Consider the following 17,020-nt stretch of genomic DNA (forward strand, 5'->3'; position numbering starts at 1 on the left):
CAGATCTTTCAGAACTCTCTCAGCCTCACCTGCCTCACAAGTTACCTGTTGTGGGGAGGGGAAGGAAAGGATATTGTAAACCACTTTGAGAAGTTGAAGAAGAGTTGGTTTTTATACCCCGATTTTCACTACCCGAAGGGTTCTCGAAGTGGCCTTCCCTTGTTCTCCCCAAAACAGGCAGTTGGGGCTGAGAGAGTCCTGACATTACTGCTCAGTAAGAACAGCTCTATTAGGACTGTGACTAGGCCAATGTCACTTAGCTGAAGGAGCGGGGAACTGCCACTCTGAACCACTACACCAATCTGGCTCTCTTTGAAGTAAAGTGAGGTATAAAACCTACTCTTCTTCATGTGTGGCTAGCCAACCTGTAGTGTTGACTTGGTCTGTTTAGCCTGGAGAGGAGATGACTGAGAGGGGATCTGATAACCATCTTCAAGTATTTTAAAGGCTGCCATATGGAGGATGGAGCAGAGTTGTTCTCTCTTGCGACGGAGGGACGGACCAGAACCAACGGGATTAAATTAATTCAAAAGAAATTCCGTCTAAACATCCGGAAGAAGTTCCTGATAGTTAGAACGGTTCCTCAGTGGAACAGGCTTCCTCGGGAGGTGGTGGGTTCTCCATCTTTGGAAATTTTTCAACAGAGGCTGGAGAGCCATCTGACAGAGAGGCTGATTCTGTGAAGGTTCAAGGGGGTGGCAGGTGACAGTGGAGGAGTGAGAGGGAAGTGAGTGTCCTGCACAGTGCAGGGGGTTGGACTAGATGACCTAGGAGGTCCCTTCCAACTCTATGATTCTGTGATTCTTGGCATGGGAAATGGGTACAAATGACTTAAGCCAGTAGAAAGAGCAACACAGGAAGGGCAAGGTTGGTACGTTTCACCATTCATGTGCTCTTCTGGCCCCCATGGAGCAAATATTATCCCGCTTGGCTTCAGGGGAATTTCCACCCGTCACAGCAACACAAGACATCTTGTTAAGCTTGGCTTTGTTGGCAGCGAAGAAAGCAGTTCTTGATCCTATGTGTAGAAAGATTGATCTATGGAACTCAAAAGTCAAATAGCACTTTTCTCAGTGTCTGGTTTTGCAAGTTGTCCGATGGTCTTCCGAGATTCCACTAAATGGAATGGGTGATTCCACTAAAAGAGACCACAAAACGGTTTCTTTGAAACTCCTGGGCAGCTAGATCGCCGACACAATCTCTGTTGTTAAGTGGGACTGCTCTCGGTTTGGCTACTCTTGAAAGGAGCTGTATCTGGATATCTAACCTGCCTTTCCAGGAGCAGGAAATCAAAATGGCTTTTTGTATGAGACACGTTTCAGATTTGATGTTCGCAAACAGTTTCTTGGCATGGGTCTTGGCAAACTAATCCCGGTTTTTAGAAAGGATATTGTCACCTGTAAGTAGCTTCCGTCCGAGAAAGCATCCGAGTGCCCTTGAACTTTAGGATAACAATCCGGGACTGTTTTAGTAGATTATATGTGAGATCAGCAGTACGTGGCTTGGATCCTGCAGACGATTTCTACTGAAGGAAGGATTTCTGTCAGCTTCCTTGCCTCTTCCCTTCTGTCACCACCCCCAATATCCCTCCCAACACTGCTCTTGAAGGATGGGGGACCCCCCTGAAATAACTTGACTGACAAGGGGGAGTTCTGCGGCGAGAGGGGGAAATCAGCAAATATCTTCCCCTTCCTCAGCAGATTGAAAGCCTTTGGGGGAGTCAAACGTGCATCTTCTTCCGATATGCAACTCAGGCTGCATTCCAAACGGGGAATATGTGGAGGGGATCAAGTTTACTTCGGAGGAAACATAGGATCACAGGGCACAATCTCAAACCCACTTCGGATGAATTTTATTCCTTCCAAATTGTTTTATTTGTCACTCAGGAGGCGGTCATCAAGATCCGTAGATTTCTGCCGCCAACTTAGAGATAGCTTTTGACACGTAGCTGTGGAAACTGCAGCCTGCCAGCTATAGTTGTCTCTTTTGCTGCCTGATATTGGGCGGTCAAACTGCACCTCACCAGATGTGTATAGACTACAATTCCCATGAGCCAGTGCTGGCAGGGGCTCCTGGGAATTGTAGTCTATGGACATCTGGCGAGCCAGAGTTTGGCTATGCCTTAGAGCAGGGGTAGTCAAACTGCGGCCCTCCAGATGTCCATGGACTACAATTCCCAGGAGCCCCTGCCAGCTTCTGCTGGCAGGGGCTCCTGGGAATTGTAGTCCATGGACATCTGGAGGGCCGCAGTTTGACTACCCCTGCCTTAGAGGGTGTCTTTCTGGGCATCATTCATTTGATCTGCATAAACTACGGGTGATCCAGGGTGTTTCCTGGCTGGGGCAATACCTATTGTATTATCTTTTCTCGGTGGCCAAAAAAGGATTACATTTGACCATGATCTGCAGTGGAAGATGGAGAGAGAACAGAGGGTGTCCGCTAAATCAGGGGTAGTCAACCTGTGGTCCTCCAGATGTCCATGGACTACAGTTCCCATGAGCCCCTGCCAGCAAATGCGTTCGCTGGCAGGGGCTCATGGGAACTGTAGTCCATGGACATCTGGAGGACCACAGGTTGACTACCCCTGCTCTAAATGCAACCTGCAGGTCGTCCGTGGTGGCATTTGCCTCCAGATAGTGTTTAATATTTTAGCTTTTCTAGCGCCCGTCCCTTCATCCCAGAATGGGCCCGGTAATTTCCGTAGGCCGAGTCTCTCTGTCGGTCCTCTGCCAAAGATGCTTTAACTGATCTCGGTCTCATCCTTTCAGGCAGCCCGGCCATGACGCATAGAAACCTAACTTCTTCCAGCTTGAACGACATCTCCGACAAACCCGATAAAGAGCAGGTAAGCCCAGGATCTCGAACGTTCATTGGCAAAGAGGCGCCAAGGAGAGAGCGGTTTGAGGAAATGACCGAGGCTAGATGGCTGCTTGCCACCCTGGAACGCTGGATGCATTGGAAGCTTTTGTGTTTCTGCCAGAGTTGAGATGACAGTTCTTGGCTTGGTGGTTTCGTGCTTTGTCTGAGAGATCCGTCCGCTGCAGATTTATCATTCTTGCACAGTCCGGTCGTTGGGCGCAAAACGAGTCAGCCCATTTCGTCCCCTTCTTGCTAGGAAAAAAACAACTCAGCCAAGATTTCCTCCTGTATCTCACAGAAATGTAAAGGGTGTCTTCAAGGCGTAACTCCAGGACCAGGGGGTTTGCAAGGCAGGAGATGAGCAGAGGTGGTTGGCCATTGTCTTCCTCTGCAAAGTCTTGTTTGGTGGTCTCTCATCTTTCACATAGGAGGACAGAATCTGTGCTGAGCTGCCAGTCTAGTTTCTGTATGTAAATCCCTGTGTGTAAAATAGTGTCAAATTGCATCCAATCTAGGGTGTTCTGATCAAGGGGCTTTCAAAGCAAGTGAGAAGCAGAGGTGGTTGGACAAAAATTGATTCCTATCAATTGTTCAGAGACGTTTGTTCCTTTCTTTTTTCCCCCCTGGGTTCAATCCCCCCCTTGATTCAAAGTGTGTTCATATAACTCAATCTGCGTTGTCGGTTCCGTTTTCCGTTTTTGAGGGCTGAGCTGGATTTGCTTCTTTTTGCAACAAATAAATTGGGTTTCTGCTCCTTGTGGCGGCCTCGTAATTTGGTTGGGGGCTGCCTCCGGTACCTGGTTTCAAAATGGTGGGCTGAGCAATGCGATGTAATAAATAAGAGCACTGCAGTCAGCAACCAGGTTTGATTTAATCTGTATTCTGATAGGGTTTTATTAAAGGCGGAAAAAAGGCACCTGGAGAGATTTAAAGTTGCTGGAGACGCAGTTTTCTTGACTTGTTTTCCGACCGTGCATGTTCCTGCAACAATCTTTCTCCCCTTCCATTCTTTGGCTGCATTTATCTAAGCCAGCTTTTTTTTTTTTACAAATGAGAAACCCCTGGAACATTCTTCAAGCTTCAAGAAATTGATGCAACCAGGCAGAATTTGGTTGGGAAGCACAGCTGTGTACATGCCCACCCATGACCATCCTTTTCCTACCCCCTCCAGGCTCATTGGCCATTTTGGAGGGGGGTCAAGTGGACATAACCTTATATGGTCATATCACCCGATAAATGTTTAACAAATTTTAAGAATGCGTTACAAAATAACTCTCACCCATTTGGGAAACCCTTCCACGGCTGCCAAGAAACCCCCAGGGTTTCACAAAACCCTGGCTGAGAAAATCCTGTCCTTTATGTATGAACTGATTATTTCCACCCCATGTCACTCTATCTGACAAAATGTGCATGATGTTAGCTATGCTAACTAAGCATCTCCTCCAATGCCCCCTGTTGGTTATTCTTCATACGCTGTTCAATCATGCACGCTACAGATCTTGCATTTTCCAACATTCTGAATTCATGCCACAAATTTAACTAATTTCATTTCATTATTTCAACAACTCTAGCAAAAAACTCCACCTTCCCACCCCTCATCTCACAACTGAATGTGCCATTCCCCAATGGACTCCGTTGACCGCTAGAGGCTACAGAGCTGAACAGCTGTCAGCTTCTTCCTCCAACCTTTGACAAACTCATTTATTTCACCGTTGACTTCATAGAACCCCCTCCTCCCAAGCAGGTCAATATAATTTCTCCTTTATCACGCGCCTCCAAAAATAGTTTTTGCTGATTGTAGTTTATTAGCTCTAAACGATAAGATATCTGCTTAGCCTCTAGATCAGAGAGTGGGTCGCTTCACGGTATGTTCCTAGACTCAGAAATTTCCGATAGCTAGTTGCTTATTCAAGGTCCCTTCTCCTGTGCTTGGAAATTGCTGGGCTTGCAAGGAAAGGACTGGGGTCTGGTAATAAGGAAGGCTCCTGTGAAATGAACGGGGGCTGACCTCGAAAATAACTTGGAATCAGTTCCTTTTTTTCCACGTTTCTTTGAAAATAGAACCACCCCTTTCCCCTTGTGTGTCACTTACGACAATTTGTAGTGACTCTGTCTGCTGTCCTATTTGGTCTGCAAGTTGTTCTACTGTTGGTCAACTGTTGATCAAGAGGCTGAACTATAGGAAGTTGTCTTGTATTAAGTAATGGTAGACCAATAGCCAGTTTCTGGGATAAGTTGTCAGTCCTCTCACCAGTGCAAAAAAACAGTTCTTAGAATCACAGAATCATAGAATCATAGAGTTGGAAGGGGCCATACAGGCCATCTAGTCCAACCCCCTGCTCAACGCAGGATCAGCCCAAAGCATCCTAAAGCATCCTTCTTGCATGACTAGAGGCCATAGTCAAGTTGAGAGAGCTTAACAACATAACAAGAACAGAGCAGACCAGTGGAACCCTGTAGTCTAGAATCCCATTTTCCAACAGTGGCCAAACATGTAGCTGATGAAGGCGCAAGAGACCCACATCTTCAGGCTTTGAGACATCCCGGAAGTGGTGCAAACATGCAGAATAGGATTGGGAAGCAGAGCTGTGGACACGCCCACCTGGGGCCCCTCCCCTTCCCCACCCCTTCCAGGCCCATCATTGGCTATTTTGGGGGATGAACAGGTTGACATGACTGTATATGGTTTTATCACCCAATAGATGTCAAACAAAATTTTATAAAAAATATAAATATAAATAGGAATAGAAATAGAAATAGAATCTCCCACCATTTGGGAAACCCATCAAGAAACTCCAGGGTGTCATGAAACCCTGGTTGAGGAAGCCTGGTCCTTGGCCTTTCGTATCAGATACTTCCGGGTCTTTTTTAAACTGGAGAAGCTGGGGATTGAACCTGGGGCCTTCTGCATTTAAAGCAGATACTCTGCCACTGAGCCACAGCCTCTGTCCCCAGCCAGCAGGCCACCTTTGCAACTACAGCTTCTGTTCCCTTCCTGATTTCCTTCTCTTCTTTGGGATTAAGGCACAAGAACCAGCAGATTTTTTACGGAGATTTCTTCAGTCTCCCCTGGTCCGTTTTTGTCTCCAGTCTTTGTTCTGTGTCGCGTCTCTGGGGCAACCGGAGTCTGCTGCTCTGCCTGTCCTAATTCCTCTGTTTTTCATTCCACATCCGCTCGTTCCCTTTTTTCTCAGGTTCCTTTTGAAAATAGAACTGCCGCTTTCACCTTGTTTGTCACTTATTACAATTTGTAGCGACCGTTCGCACCTGCCTTTGTCATACCGGCTTGGGTTGTGGTGGCAACGCGTGACTCACGAGCCGAGGATCTTTTGAAAAAAGAAATGCTTTTAAAAAGCCCTTCTAAGCAGAATTACGGATGAGTCCGGGGTGATCAGTAGTTTTGGAAGGATGCAACTCTGTGCTCTGGTCCTGGCTGTCCCCTTGCTTGCAAAATGGAGGCCAGATCCAAGCAGCAAAGGCTGGTGAACAGATGAAGAGGCTGGTGTAGATTTGCCAGGCTGAAATCCAGAGAGTGAGTCCTCTGCTCATAATAAAAATGACCAACCTCTAGAAGCTTCCAGAGGCGGTTGAGTTCCAGAAACATTCCACCCATGAGAACACACTAAGCCACCTTATACTGAACAACAACAGGCTTCCTCGGGAGGTGGTGGGTTCTCCATCTTTGGAGATTTTTAAGCAGAGGCTGGAGAGCCATCTGACGGAGAGGCTGATTCTGAGAAGGTTCAAGGGGGTGGCAGGTTAGACTGGATGAGCGATTGGGATGTGAGTGTCCTGCACAGTGCAGGGGGTTGGACTAGATGACCCAGGAGGTCCCTTCCAACTCTGTGATTCTAGGATTCTATGATTCTAAGACCATCGAGCTATCAGAGTCAGTACTGTCTTCTCAGACTGGCGGGGGAAGGACTGGCTTATCCAGTTGTCTCTAGCTAGTCTTATTAACATGGGCATAAAGGGGGACTTTGGTACGTCAGGAAAGCAGTTGAAATGACTTCCACCCTTCCTGCCTGTTCTCTGACCAGGGCGGTGCGGAACCCTTTGAAAACTCAGAGGGAAGTTTTTTCTCATTTCAAGCCTTCAAAGAAAAATAATGCTTTTCTCCATCAGTGGGGGCTGAGGGTGGGGTGGCGTTTGGGGAGGGGAGGGGCCTCACAGGGGTACGGGGTCACGGAGTCCATTCTCCAAAGCTGCCATTTTTCTCTGGCGTGGATTGATCTCTGCCACCTAGTGATCAGTTGTAATTCCAGGAGTTCTCCACACCTCACCTGGACGTCCAGGTTTCCTAAACAGCCGTTTTGGCCAAGGAAACTGACCTCTGCCACCTGGGGATCAATTGAGAGATACCCAGACCCCCCCCCCCCAATATTGAATTTTGCAACCCTAGCTCCGGTTTGAGCTTTACATACAGTCCTTGAAGAAGGGGAAGGCTTTGGAAGCATTTATCTGTGTGTACGCATTGGAGAGAACAAGACTGAGGAATGTCCATCTCTTTTCTACAGCAGCTTTTTTCCCCCATTGTCTCAAAACATAAACAGACCTCAGATTCCCCCAGCATGAATGGCCCAGAATGGTATCTTGCATGAACCCTCCCCCTGTTCTTTAGAAAGCGCCTCTCATTTGAGAATTAAGTGGATGCTCCAGAGGAGGGGGAAGCCCTCATGCAGCCCCCCCCATCCCTGTCCTTAAAGCATCAGCATTCCCAGGACTCAGCAGAAATCTCTCAGTTCCCTGAACTTTGTTGAAATGTCCTTGGCAGCCCCCGTGGAGGATGAATCTCAAGGACCTTTGTTCGTCTTTGACAGCCAGCGTTCGAACTACGGAAAGGTTAAGGAATCATTTGCGAAAGCCCAGTCGGCTGGCTCCACTCCGCTATCGGTTTTCACGCAGGGCCGTATGGAAGTAACGGGAAATGTACGTCGACGTTTGCGTGGCCATTAGGACATGCTCAAGAGAAATGCATCCCCCTTTCAAAGCGCGCGCTTGAGATGCAGGGTGCGTCCCGGCGAGGGTGGCCAGCTGGGCTTCTGAATGGACGATGCGCACAAAACCCCCCTTCTTATTTGTCCCTGACTCCTGTGTTTCCATATCAACAGGAAAGCAGTTTTTCTCTTTGCCATTTGCCAAAGCTCATTCTAAAGTTGAAAAAGAAGTTGGCCCGGATAAGGGCCATGCTTGGCCTATCAGAGGGTTGTCCAAGGTTTCCTGTTGCTCCCGTCTCTGTTCATTGATAGATTGTTCAGGGCCCTCTTTCTGAAGTCTGCGGTTCTTTAACCTGTTCCAGTGGCTGGAAGAACCTGGATTTGCCCAGCAGCGCTCAGACAAAATGGACTTTCCTATTGCATAACGCTTTGAGTCTTTGTTCAAAGGGATGCAGGGGCAGGGATTTCAGGTGGCTTTTTTCGTGCGGCCAAATTTTGCGGTTTTCTTAAAACAGCTCAAGATGTATTTTATTGCAACTTCAGATCATTTGACGTTTAGTTGCTTCAGTTGACTGAACACTTAGTAAAAAGCAAGTGTCCATTTGCACCTTAAAGATTAACTAAGTTTGCGGCAGGGTAGGAGCTTCCTCGAATCACTGCTTACATCTTCAGATACCCAGTAGCAAAGATCCAGAGTCCAGGAGCACCTTAAAGCCTACCAAAAATTGGTGGCAGGGGAGGAGCTGTTGAGAGTCTAGGATGTGATTCAAGTGGGTAGCCGTGTTGGTCTGAAGCAGCACAACAAAACAAAACCAGAGTCCAGTGGCACCTTTAAGACCAACTAAGATTTATTCAAGGCGTGAGCTTTCGAGTGCTTGCACTCGAAAGCTCACCACTTGAATAAATCTTTGTTGGTCTTAAAGGTGCCACTGGACTCTGGTTTTGTTTTGTTAAGCTAGGATGTGCGTCCATCTGTCCTAGCAGAAAAGAGCAACATTCCCGTAGCTTTTCAAAGACGGACAAAATTTGAGGCGGGGGGAGGGGAGCTTTCGTGAGCCCCTGCCACTTCCACAGATACAGCCAGGATGTGAGTCTCTGCCCCAGTAGAAAAGAGCCAAAGACCAGCTGCACCTTGGACCCTATCAAAATTTGTGGCTGGGGAGGAGCTATCCTGAGTTGCTCCTTACTTTGACCTTTCTTCAGTTTTAGTTTTCATTTGCATATTCATTGCTTGTTACCCTTCTCTGTCCTGCCTTTCCCTTCCCTGCATCTTTGCCTTCCAACACCACCCACCAAAATCTACATTTGGTGGTAGCTGCTTGGGGCACGGGGTTGTCTTGTGCCTGTGTTACAGCATCATCTGATGCTTTAAAGTGCTTTCCTTGCTGATAGCTTGGGAATCCAGCATTCTGGCTGTAATCTCAGAAAAGAGCCTTTGCACGTTGAAATAAAAAGGTAAAGTTATCCCCTGTGCAAGCACTGAGTCGTGCCTGACCCTTTGGGTGATGCTCTCTAGCGTTTTCATGGCAGACTCAATACGGGGTGGTTTGCCAGTGCCTTCCCCAGTCATTACCGTTTACCCCCCAGCAAACTGAGTACTCATTTTACCAACCTCAGAAGGATGGAAGGCTGAGTCAACCTTGAGCCTGCGGCTGGGATCGAACTCCCGGCCTCATGGGCAGAGCTTTCAGACTGCATGTTGGCTGCCTTACCACTCTGCGCCACAAGAGACTCTGCACATTGAAATACAGAATTGAAATACCAAGGGATCATATGCTCAAGTGCAAAAACGAAAAGGGTGTCTCCCCTCCTTAATTGCTGCACAGCAGGAGGAATCGCCCAGATCTGGATATCTCAGACTCGCCCAATCTCGTCTCAGAACTAAGCAGGGTCGGCCCTGCGTTGCATTTGGATGGGAGACCTCCAAGGATACCTGAGTCGTTAAGCAGAGGCGGGCCGTGTCAAATCCCCCCCTGAATGTCTGTTGCCTTGAAAGCCCTCCAGGGCCACCGTACGTCAGTTGTGACTCGACAGTGAGAAATAGAAAAGGAATGGGCATAAGACTTTAAAAACCTATCACGCCCCTATGCAAAGTTCTTCAGATTCCTTGGTGCTTGAATATCATTCTCAGGAGTCGATACAGCTTGGGGTTCTCTCGCCCTGCTCCCGCAGTGAGCCTATCAGAGGAGAGCTGCTGCTAGCTTGGAGCCACAGCGCCAGAGAGCTCAGGGTAGCTTCGTTGTCGGCCACTCCAGCCTCTCTCGGACACCGTTGTGTAATCCCGCTGCACAGTCACTCTGCTGCGATTTGGAGATGCACAGGGAGTAGCCGTGACTTAAAAGCTTAGCGCCTCATTCGTGAGCCGTGTCATGACCTTAGGCGCCCTTCCTGGGCTTGGCTGGGAGGCTTCCCTGGGTGGTTTACACCGACACACCGACTAGCGAGGGGCAGGCAGAGCCCGAGATTTCGCTTTTGGGTTATTAAACCCCTTCCCGGACAACAACAGTAGCGTTTTTTGACAACTCTAAAGTCCTTTGTGTCCCGCGAGCTTGAAACCTGCAACTATAACAGGGGAGAATTCTAGACGTGAAGCCTAATTAAAGGTAAAGGTAAAGGTATCCCCTGTGCAAGCACCGAGTCATGTCTGACCCTTGGGGTGACGCCCTCCAGCGTTTTCATGGCAGACTCAATACGGGGTGGTTTGCCAGTGCCTTCCCCAGTCATTACCATTTACCCCTCAGCAAGCTGGGTCCTCATTTTACCAACCTCGGAAGGATGGAAGGCTGAGTCAACCTTGAGCCGGCTGCTGGGATTGAACTCCCAGCCTCATGGGCAAAGCTTTCAGACGGCTGCCTTACCACTCTGCGCCACAAGAGGCTCATAATTAGAGCCTGAGATTTCGCTTTTGGGTTATTAAACCCCTTCCCAGACAACAACAGTAGCGTTTTTTGACAACTCTAAAGTCCTTTGTGTCCTGCGAGCTTGAAACCTGCAACGATAACAGGGGAGAATTCTAGACGTGAAGCCTAATTGGACGTGCTAAATGCAGGGCTGCCCCATCCATCTCAAAGCCGAAAATTCGGTTTAAATGGAAATGTGCCCAGCATTGCCATTGGTGGTCCAGTGAATACCAATCAACACCCCATCTGAGATGCAGAGAAAGTGATGCATGGCCTTGTTGTGCCCAGTCTTAAGAAGGATTGCTCGTGGCATAGTGGTTACGTGAATTGTGCTGGGAATGGAGGGAGCCGGGTTCAAATTCTAGCTCTGTTGTGTTCTTGAGCCAGTCGCTCAACCATCCGCACAGAGTTGTTCTGCGAAGATAAAACGGGGACAAAAGCGGACTGTAGGATAAAGTTTGAGTCCAGTGTGGCAGCTTCTAGTCTGGGTTCGATTCCTTGCTCCTCCTTCACACAGCCAATGGGGTGACCTTGGGCTAGTCACAGTCTTGATAGTGCTGTTCTTACACAGCAGTCCTGTTCTTTCTGAACAGTCCTGTCAGGGCTCACTCAGCCCCACCTCCCTCACAGGGTGTCTGTTGTGGGGAGAGGAAAGGGAAGGTGACTGTAAGCCGCTTTGAGTCTCCTTCGGGTAGAGAAAAGTGGCATATAAGAACCAACTCTTCTTCTTCAGTAATATCAGGGCTCTCTCAGCCTCACCCACATCACAGGGTGTCTGTTGTGGGGACAGGAAAGGGAAGGCGATTGGAAGCTGCTTTGAGACTCCTTAAGGTAGAGAAAAGTGGCATATAAGATCCAACTTTTCTTCTTCAGTAATATCAGGGCTCTCTCAGCCTCACCTCCCTCACAGGGTGTCTGTTGTGAGGAGAGGAAAGGGAAGGCGATTGTAACCCGCTTTGAGATTCCCTCAGGCAGTGAAAAGCAGTGTATAAAAAACAACTTCTTCTTCTTAGTGTCCTTGCCATCCACAGCATTGCTTAGGTTCCCTGTACTTCCCCCTGAAGCTCCAGGTTCATAATTTATCCAATAGGGATAAACAGAATGGTGCATTTTTAACAGTGGCTGGAACACCGAAGACAGGATGAATCATTACAGTTGGATTATCCTTCCTTCTGTACACTTTCTTAAATAGAATGTCGTGGAAACTTTTCTCCCCTTGAAACATCTGAAATCAATTTATCAAGGCAGGCGTAAGTTGAAGTTTCCGCCGGCACTCTGTGAAGGAATGGCCAGGTCGTATTTCATTTTGTGAATGTTTACCTCCTTCCCCAATTACACCTTTATATCGACTCTCAGATGCAGCTCAGGAGCTGGTTAGGCATACCGCAAATGTCCATGGTTCTGTCACAGGGCAAAAGTTTATGGTTCCATTATCCCGTTGGCATGGGCAGGCCGATGTACAGCTGTCATGACATCTTCAGTTTTTGTGGCTTTTCACATGACATATAAATCCACTCTAAGATGGATTGTACTAAGGCACTTTTGCTCCTGCCAGATAATTTTGGTCCACGCAGGAGGCTGTTAGTAAGTGGATTTCGTCATTCTGCTCCGTAAAATCCGGTTGCAAAGTTTTTAGTAAAGCCAACAGGATCAGTGAAAGGTATCGTACCTACCTTGTTTCAAAGGGTAGCCATGTTGGTCTATGCTAGAACTTTTAGATTGGAGTCCAGTAGCACCTTAGAAGAGCCTCTTGTGGTGCAGAGTGGTAAGGCAGCAGACATGCAGTCTGAAAGCTCTGTCCATGAGGCTGGGAGTTCTATCCCAGCAGCCGGCTCAAGGTTGACTCAGCCTTCCATCCTTCCGAGGTCGGTAAAATGAGTACCCAGCTTGCTGGGGGGTAAACGGTAATGACTGGGGAAGTGAACGGCAAACCACCCTGTATTGAGTCTGCCATGAAAACGCTGGAGGGCGTCACCCCAAGGGTCAGACATGACTCGGTACTTGCACAGGGGATACCTTTACCTTTACCTTTTTTAGCACCTTAGAAACCATCTGGAGTTTACCCTAAAACTCTTGATGGTCTCTAATCTGAATATTCCAAATGTGTCTCATCGCCAGATGTCCGACTTGATTTGTGATAAGCGTCCTAACCGGGCAACTGGATTTCCTTCTCTTTGTGCAGCTCAAGAATAAGTTCATGAAGAAGTTACCTCGGGACGCTGAGGCCTCCAACGTTTTGGTCGGAGAGGTCAACTTTTTGGAAAACCCTTTCATTGCCTTCGTTCGACTACAGCAAGCGGTCATGCTTGGTGCTCTAACAGAAGTTCCTGTACCGACCCGGTAAGAGGTGTGATTCGAGTGTGTTGTTTACCAGTCATTCCACAACAAAGTAGGAGCAACTTTGGTTTGCGTTGAAAATAATCACACCCCTAGCAAAAGCCTCATGGTTTCCCACAGGAAGTTAAGAACACAAGAGAAGAGATATTGGATCAGGCAATAAAGGGTGGGGGGGGAGGTCTCCTATCCAAATACTGACCAGATCTGACTCTCCTTAGCTTCTGGGATCTGGTGAGATCTGGCTAGCTACCATAGTCGATAAATTGTTGGGATGTTCTCCTTGTTGTCAAAGAATAATTTACAGGTGGAATTCATTGCCACGGGAACTGGTGGAGACTACAAGCCTAGATAGCTTCAAGAGGGGATTGGATCAATATATGGAACAGAAGTTCATCAGTAGGTATAAGCCGCAAGGTATAGAGGGAAGGCTTTGTCTGGGGGCGTGATGCTCTGTATTCTTGGTGCTTGGTGGGAGAGTTTCTGGAGTTCTGACCCTGCTCGTGGACCTCCTGATGGCCACCTAGGTTTGGGCCACTGTGTGACAGTGTTGGGCTGGATGGCCCACTGGCCTGATCCAACATGGCTTGTCTTACGTTCTTAAGAGCAGAAGTTCATCAATAGCTGTTAGCCACAAGGTATGGATGTGAACACTCTGTAAGGCATAGAACATCTTGTCAAGGGATAGACATGGACTCTCTGGACTGGATGGGCCATTGGGCTGATCCAACATGGCTTCTCTTATGTGGTTAAATATTGGAATTTGGGGCTCCCACATAGTATGGAAAACTTTGTTTGAAAATGCAGGAAGGAACAATGGTTATAAATAACCTCTGGTGCTCCCCTGCTCTTCCTTTACTATGTCTAAAGGGGCTCTGTAGGTCATGTGTGTCGCAGCAGGCCAAATTTCCCTTTCTCTCGAGCAGATACTTTAGCGTCTGATATTTGTTCAAATAATATAGTATGTAATGTGTCATTAATATGCATAACCATTCATTGGATTTAACGGTAATAGGGTACCCATCTGGTCAGTATAAAAATAAAACCCCTGTAATTTAATTTCAGGCAACAGATTAATCTTTCAAGGCAGGCCTGGACTATAAACAAAAATAGTTATATTTTGGGAGCTGGTTGTGAAGGTAGAGTTCGGGAGGGGGAGAGGGGGGAGAGCATCCACGTGCCTTCCAATGTGACCCAGAATTGACATGGGGACGTTGGGGTGACGCTCTGTTGTTTGCGCAAAACTCTGGTAGGAATAGTTTCTCTCATGGAGATTTTGTCCTTGCCCCAGAGTGTCGTTCTGATGTCCCCACGTCACTTATGGGTCACGTAGAAGAGCCTCTTGTGGTGCAGAGTGGTAAGGCAGCAGACATGCAGTCTGAAAGCTCTGCCCACGAGGCTGGGAGTTCGATCCCAGGTAATGGTAATGACTGGGGAAGGCACTGGCAAACCACCCCGTATTAAGTCTGCCATGAAAACGCTAGAGGGCGTCACCCCAAGGGTCAGACATGACTCGGTGCTTGCACAGGGGATACCTTTACCTTTACCTTTACCTTTACCTTTACCTTTACCTTTACCTTTAGAAGTCATGTAGGGAAATCACTGAAACAGGCTGTTTTGCCCCCCCCTTATTTTGTGCTGTAAGTCCTCCCTGCTGGCTGGCTGATCAGCAGAGAGGTGGGACCTGGGAGGGAGAGACCCCCTGCCCTCACTGGGGGAGGGGTCTGGCAGAAAATGTTCATATTTAGATGATATCCTTAGATGTTCATATTTTCCTGCTGATTACTATACATGTTTTCAAACATTGGGCTAGGAATCATTTAGGGAACTGGAGCGATCAAAGAGTTGAAGAGTGGATTTTCTTTATCTTCAGAGTTTGAAATTTCGCATTCCCATCTTTTGGCAGAGGGAGTAGGCAGTGTGGGGGGAAAGAGGGCTTGCAGGGAAGGAACTAATTAGGGTCCTTGGGGGGGGAAAAGAGGGATGACGGACCGAAAAGGAAAAATTGAAAAAGGACTCCTGGGACACCTTAGAGACACTGCGTGGCTGTGAAATGCCAACAAGTGACTTCTAATTTACAGAAAGCTCATGGAATTGGTGGCCTCCTAAATTCCTTTGTTAAGAGCCTTGCTCAGGTCTTGCAAACTGAGGGCCAGGGCTTCCTCATCACAGAGTCAATCCATTTCCTCTTGAATCTTCCTGTACTCCTGCTGCCTGTAAGCTTTCTTAGTATTATCATCCTTTCTACGGAGTCTTCTCATAATGTGACCAATAGCCTTGTTTTAACCATTTTAGATTTTTTTCTATTATTATTATTATTATTATTATTATTATTATTATTATTATTATTATTATTATTATTATTATTATTATTATTATTATTGATGATGATGATGATGATGATATCCTACCCTTCTTACTTAGGGTGGGCAACAGCTGAATAAAACAATACAAATATGATAACATATAAAACAATTAAGTTAATCCAATTTTAAATTATTAAAATATAGATTACAACGACCTATTCTCTATTTCCAGTCTTCTGAAGGTTTGGCTGTGTTTAATGGGTAAAAATTAGATGGTTCTAAAGAAGAAGAGTTGGTTTTTATACACCGCTTTTCACTGCCCGAAGGAGTCTCAAAGCGGCTTCCAGTCGCCTTCCCTTCCTCTCCCCACAACAGACGCCCTGTGAGGGAGGTGGGGCTGAGAGAGCTTCTGACAGGACTGTTCTGTGAGAACAGCAGTAGCAGGACCGTGACTGGCCCAAGGTCATGCAACTGGTTGCATGTAGAGGAGCGGGGAATCAAACCCAGATTAGAAACCACCACTCTGGCTCTCAGCTCTTTCTTCCTCCTCCAGAAGAAATAATCCATGGACAAGTATTTGTGAACATCACGAAGAGACTTTTTTACTTGCCCTTTCTTCGTCATGCTCCTAAAGACCTAGACTCATATCTTGGCCACACGGTTCATTGTTTCCTTTGCTTTCTTACTCAAGTGTCTCAAAGCAGCTTAGAATCGCTTTTGCTTCCTCTCCCCACAGCAGACACCCTGTGAGGGAGGTGGGGACGAGAGGGTGCCATGTTGGGAACCCCCCAGATTTAACCTTCTGTTTAATTGAAACACCTGCAGAATCAGTTTGTGACGGCCACCGTTTTTTTGGAACTGGGAGAAAACCACCGCCTTTTGCAACCTGCTACAAGGGCCTGGCCTCTTAAGCTAAAAGGACAATTTGGCCTCCACGAAAAGTGTCCCAGTGCGTACTGGTGGCCTGCAATAGGTGGCCGCGGGGAGCCAACCTCCTCCTCAAACGATTCCACCTTTTCTCTCTGCAGGAGAACTCTTCCTCTGCCTGTGTGCTAATCAGGGTAGAGAAACTCATTAGCAGGGTGTTAGTGAGAGGTAATGAGCTGTCTCCTGCAGCTGCATCCTGTGAAATCCAATCAAGGAAGTCCCCAAAGAGCCCAGGCTGGTTTTGTTGAAAGTTCGCAGCAGACAGCTGTTAGTTTGGGCCTCTCTTGCAAGGGGTCCAGATCCTAATTTTTATTGGCTTTTGAAACCAGTGTTTTAAAAAGGAACATCCCCCCTTTTCTCTTTTGCTCAGCTTTTTTCTTTTTTAGCTGCTTGGTTGTTTAGCATGCCTAGTCTGCCCTCCTGCTGCAAGATTATCATTTTAGCAAAGCAATAAAATGCACATAGAAGAAGAGTTGGTTCTTATATGCCATTTTTCTGTACCCGAAAGAATCTCAAAGCAGCTTACAGTCGCCTTCCCTTTCCTCTCCCCACAACAGACACCCTGTGAGGGAGGAGAGGCTGAGAGAGCCCTGATATTACTGAAGTAGAAGAAGAGTTGGTTCTTATATCCTGCTTTTCTCTACCTGAAGGAGTTTCAAAGCAGCTTACAGTCACCTTCCCTTTCCTCTCCCCACAACAAACACGCTGTGAGGGAGGTGAGGCTAAGAGAGCCCGGATTTTACTGGTCACTCAGAAT

General features: G+C 47.4%; 1 protein-coding gene across 3 annotated transcripts in view; it reads left to right on the top strand.

Moving 5' to 3' along the window:
- The window catches only part of SLC4A4 (solute carrier family 4 member 4), a 176,765-nt gene that overhangs the window by 112,135 nt on the left and 47,610 nt on the right, over window positions 1-17,020 (top strand). For all 3 annotated transcript variants that reach the window (XM_077301159.1, XM_077301160.1, XM_077301161.1), the window contains 2 exons: window positions 2,769-2,845; window positions 12,879-13,036. In XM_077301159.1, coding sequence (XP_077157274.1) covers window positions 2,769-2,845; window positions 12,879-13,036 — 235 coding nt within the window. The remainder of the gene's footprint in view (window positions 1-2,768; window positions 2,846-12,878; window positions 13,037-17,020) is intronic.

Source organism: Paroedura picta, chromosome 10, assembly GCF_049243985.1.
Source record: "Paroedura picta isolate Pp20150507F chromosome 10, Ppicta_v3.0, whole genome shotgun sequence".
In the NCBI taxonomy this organism is placed as follows: Eukaryota; Metazoa; Chordata; class Lepidosauria; order Squamata; family Gekkonidae; genus Paroedura; species Paroedura picta.